At 39.7% G+C, this 4,190-nt stretch overlaps 1 protein-coding gene across 2 annotated transcripts in view; it reads right to left on the bottom strand.

Moving 5' to 3' along the window:
• Window positions 1-4,190, bottom strand: part of LOC105551843 (cell division cycle protein 23 homolog) — a 22,454-nt gene that overhangs the window by 15,276 nt on the left and 2,988 nt on the right. For both annotated transcript variants that reach the window (XM_011997266.1, XM_011997267.1), the window contains exon 3: window positions 889-1,026. In XM_011997266.1, coding sequence (XP_011852656.1) covers window positions 889-1,026 — 138 coding nt within the window. The remainder of the gene's footprint in view (window positions 1-888; window positions 1,027-4,190) is intronic.

Genomic DNA, 4,190 nt, shown 5'->3' with positions numbered 1-4,190 from the left:
AAAAAAAAAAGTGAAAATGGTAAATTGGGAAAAAAAAAAAAAAGACGACTTAAACATAGTCCATAACTGCAAGAAGTTACCATGCTTGACAAATACAAGCTATGCTAATAGTTGATCAACCCAAATCAGAAAATCTGAAATCTGAATTGCTCCAAAACCCAAAACTTTTTCAGCACCAATGACACTCAAAGCACCAATGACGCTCACTGGAGCATTTTTTTATTTCAACCAGTAAGTATAATGCAAATATACTAAAATCTGAAAAAAAAAAAAAAATCTGAAAAAAATCCAAAATCTGAAACACTTTTGGTCCCAAGCATTTCAAGTAAGGGATACTCAACCTGTACTAGGAAATGAGAGTATATAAAATGTTTTTTTTAATCAATTTATATGGATAAAAACTAAGAAAAAGTAGGCAAGTAAATTCATAATGTTTCAAAGTAAAATAATAAATTATACTTAAATTATTATTCAATACAGTATTAAGTTGGTTTATTTGTATTGTCCTTTACAGTCATAATTTTTAATAGTCATGAAAGAAAAACAATAAATATACTACAAAAATGATAAATGAATTTATAAATTTAAAAGTCAGCCCAGGCTTTTTAACTTCTTACACAATAATATTAATTTACAGGCATGAAGAACCTTATATAACCTAAAGCAAATAATCAGGTTGTTACTTATCCTGTTAGTCTTTCCTAAGAATATTTTCTTCTGTACCACCATTTTTATTTATGATATCTTTTTTTAATTATTGCTAAACATTTATAAAGTACATTCATTCAGTGGCCCATTGCTAAGCTATTTAAAAGATTTAACTTTTCCATTGGTTCTAAATATGGATGTTTCACTAAAGGCAGAATGACATTTTAAAATGGCCCTCACCAGATATCTGGAATACATATACAGAAAATAGGCTTTCTTGCTATCGCAGCCATGTAGAAAATGTGCTGCCCGATCATACTCTTTAACATCAAAGTAGGCCTTGGCCAGGGTATAGGCATCCATATCCTGGGCATCCTCCTAAAAAGGAAACAAGCTTGTGTAAGTGGTTGGGAATAGGACAACAAATGTTCAAATCTAAAAAGTATATTCATTAATTTCAAGATGTGAGAGAAAAATGATTTTTTCTTCCTCCTAAAAACCTAGAATATGTAGATGCATATATATATATATAATTTTATATATTTATTTTATTACCAAGTAAGCCCACAGAACTTTTTTTTTTTTTTTCTGAGACAGAGTATCACTCTGTCACCCAGGCTGGAGTGCAGTGGCGCAATCTCAGCTCACTGCAATCTCTGCCTCCCACGTTCAAGCGATTGTTGTACCTCAGCTGCCAAAGTAGCTAGGATTATAGGTGTGTGCCACCACCTCCAGCTAATTTTTGTATTTTTAGTAGTGATGGGGTTTCACCATGTTGGCCAGGCTGGTCTCAAACTTATGGCCTCAAGTGATCTGCCTGCCTCAGCCTCCGAGTAAAAAGTGCTGGTATTACAGGTATGAGCCACTGCACCCGGCCAAGCTTTTCTTTCTAAAATATTTTTTCAAAATAAAAAGATGGAGAAAAAAGGAAACTTTAAAAAACTAAACTAACACACTCATAAATGTGTATTGTTTCTATAAATGTAGTAGAAAGTTGAACAGGCTTTGGTATTAAGGATCTAGATTCAAATTCTGACTTTTTGATTTCCTGGTTTCAGGACATTGGTAGGGAGGTTACTTAGCTTCTCTGAGCATCCATTTCTTCATCTGTAAAATGAAGCCAATAATACTGACCTTACAGATTTGACTTGAGGAAAATGTGAGTCACATAAAATATCCAGCATTAATATTGGCATTCTATTCCTTCTCCCGTCTTTTAAATTCCTACATAAATGCAATTTACGTGCAATTACTTTTGTTTTTTGTACTTCAATAAAGTTTTGTCATAATTTAGTATTGCTGAAGGCACAGAACACAGCTATAATTCTCTAGGTAAAAAAAATTAGATAATGTCACATTTAAGTTAAAAACATACAATCCTTGGCTGGGCGCAGTGGTTCACACCTATAATCCCAGCACTGCGGGAGACCAGGGCAAGAGGATGGCTTGAACTCAGGAGTTCAGGACTGGCCTAGGCAACGTGGCGAGACCCTGTCTCTACTAAAAACACAAAAAATAGTTGGGTGTGGTGCTGTGTGCTTGGGGTCCCAGCTACTTGGAAGGCTGAGGCAGGAGAATCACTTGTTGCAGTGAGCCAAAATCACACTACGGCACTTCAACCTGGTGACAGAGCAAGACTCTGTCTCAAAAAAAAACAAAAAACAAAAATTGAATCCCCCAAATTCTTTTTTTTGAGACAGAGTCTCGCTCTGTCACCTAGTATGGAATGCAGTGGAGCGATCTTCGCTGACTGTAACCTCCGCCTTCTAGGTTCAAGCAATTCTCCTGCCTCAGCCTCCTTAGCAGCTGGGATTACAGGCACCCGCCACCATGCCCGGCTAATTTTTGTATTTTAGTAGAGACAGAGTTTCACCAGGCTGGTCTTGAACTCCTGACCTCAAGCGATCCACCCGCCTTGAACTCTTCGGCAAAGTGCTGGGATTACAGGCATGAGCCACCGAGCCCGGCCCAATCCCCCAAATTCTAAGGATGAGTTAATTAAAATTTGAATAACTTTATTTTCCTCATCTTTCTTGCCCTGAACATCACCAGCACAAAACTGGAACGAAAACATATTCAGTGCTTTCTTCATTGGATCAACATGTCCTAAATATGGCCATTTAATTTAGGATTCTGGGGGCCCTTTTCACATCCACTCACCACTTGTTTCTTTCCCCCCAACCCTTTCATCTGTATTATGCCTTTTTGAGTAAGAAATACTCATTACTGTTGAGTGGGACAAAAAAAATCAAGAAAGGCATCATCAGGAAAACAAAATGGATTATAATGAAAAGCATTCAGGTTATACAATCCTATGTATACATGCATATTATAGGTCCTGCATAAAATATATTCATAACAGTCTATACATCTTTATAATTCAGAAAGTTTTACTATTTGGATTATATTATCTTAAATTTTTTTGTTTTGTTTTTGCTTATGGGAAGAATCTGGAACGTTCTACTGAAAATTACATATAATTTAGAGGCATTTAGCATTTGGCTGAGTTTTATTTTGTTTCGTTTTGAGACAGGATCTCACTCTGTCTCCTGGGCTGTAGTGTAGTGGCGCAATCTCAGCTCACTCCAACCTCAGCCTCCTGGGCTCAAGTGATCCTCCTCCCACCTCAGCCTCCGGAGTCACTGGGACCACAGGTGTGTTCCACCGCACCACCATGTATTTCTAGTACAGATGTGGTTTCACTATGTTGCCCAGGCTGGTCTGGAACTCCTGGCCTCAAGCAATCCTTCCAAAGTGCTCGGATTACAGGCATGGGCCACCATGCTCAGCCAGGTTGAGTTTTTAAACCAAGAAGCCACAATTGGTCCTAGTCACATCTTATAATCAGCACTTTGGGAGGCCAAGACAGGTGGATCACCTGAGGTCAAGAGTTCGAGACCAGCCTAGCCAACATGGTGAAACCCCATCTCTACTAAAAATACAAAAAATTAGCCAGGCGTGGTGGTGAGCGCCTATAATCCCAGCTACTTGGGAGGCTGAGGCAGGAGAATCACTTGAACCTGGGAGGTGGAGGTTGCACTCAGAGGAGATCATGCCATTGCACTCCAGCCTGGGCAACAGAGTGAGACTCAAAAAAAAAAAAAAAAGCTTTGGGTCCAAGACGAAGGATAACAAGTTTAAAGCCTTATATGACATGCTTCTTGGGTAATATTTATATAACATTGAGAGTAAGCAAGCCAGGTGTGGTGGGTCACACCTGTAATTCCAGCACTTTGGGAGGCTGAGGCGGGCGGATCACCTAAGGTCAGGAGTTTGAGGCCAGCCTGGCCAACATGGTGAAACCTCATCTCAGGCCGGGCGCGGTGGCTCAAGCCTGTAATCCCAGCACTTTGGGAGGCCGAGATGGGCGGATCACGAGGTCAGGAGATCGAGACCATCCTGGTTAACACGGTGAAACCCCGTCTCTGCTAAAAAATACAAAAAAACCCTAGCCGGGCGAGGTAGCAGGCGCCTATAGTCCCAGCTACTCGGGAGGCTGAGGCAGGAGAATGGCATAAACCCGGCAGGCGGAGCTTGCAGTG

This window comes from Mandrillus leucophaeus, unplaced genomic scaffold (assembly GCF_000951045.1).
Source record: "Mandrillus leucophaeus isolate KB7577 unplaced genomic scaffold, Mleu.le_1.0 Scaffold534, whole genome shotgun sequence".
NCBI lineage: Eukaryota > Metazoa > Chordata > Mammalia > Primates > Cercopithecidae > Mandrillus > Mandrillus leucophaeus.
This window is presented reverse-complemented; position numbering and strand designations above follow the sequence as displayed.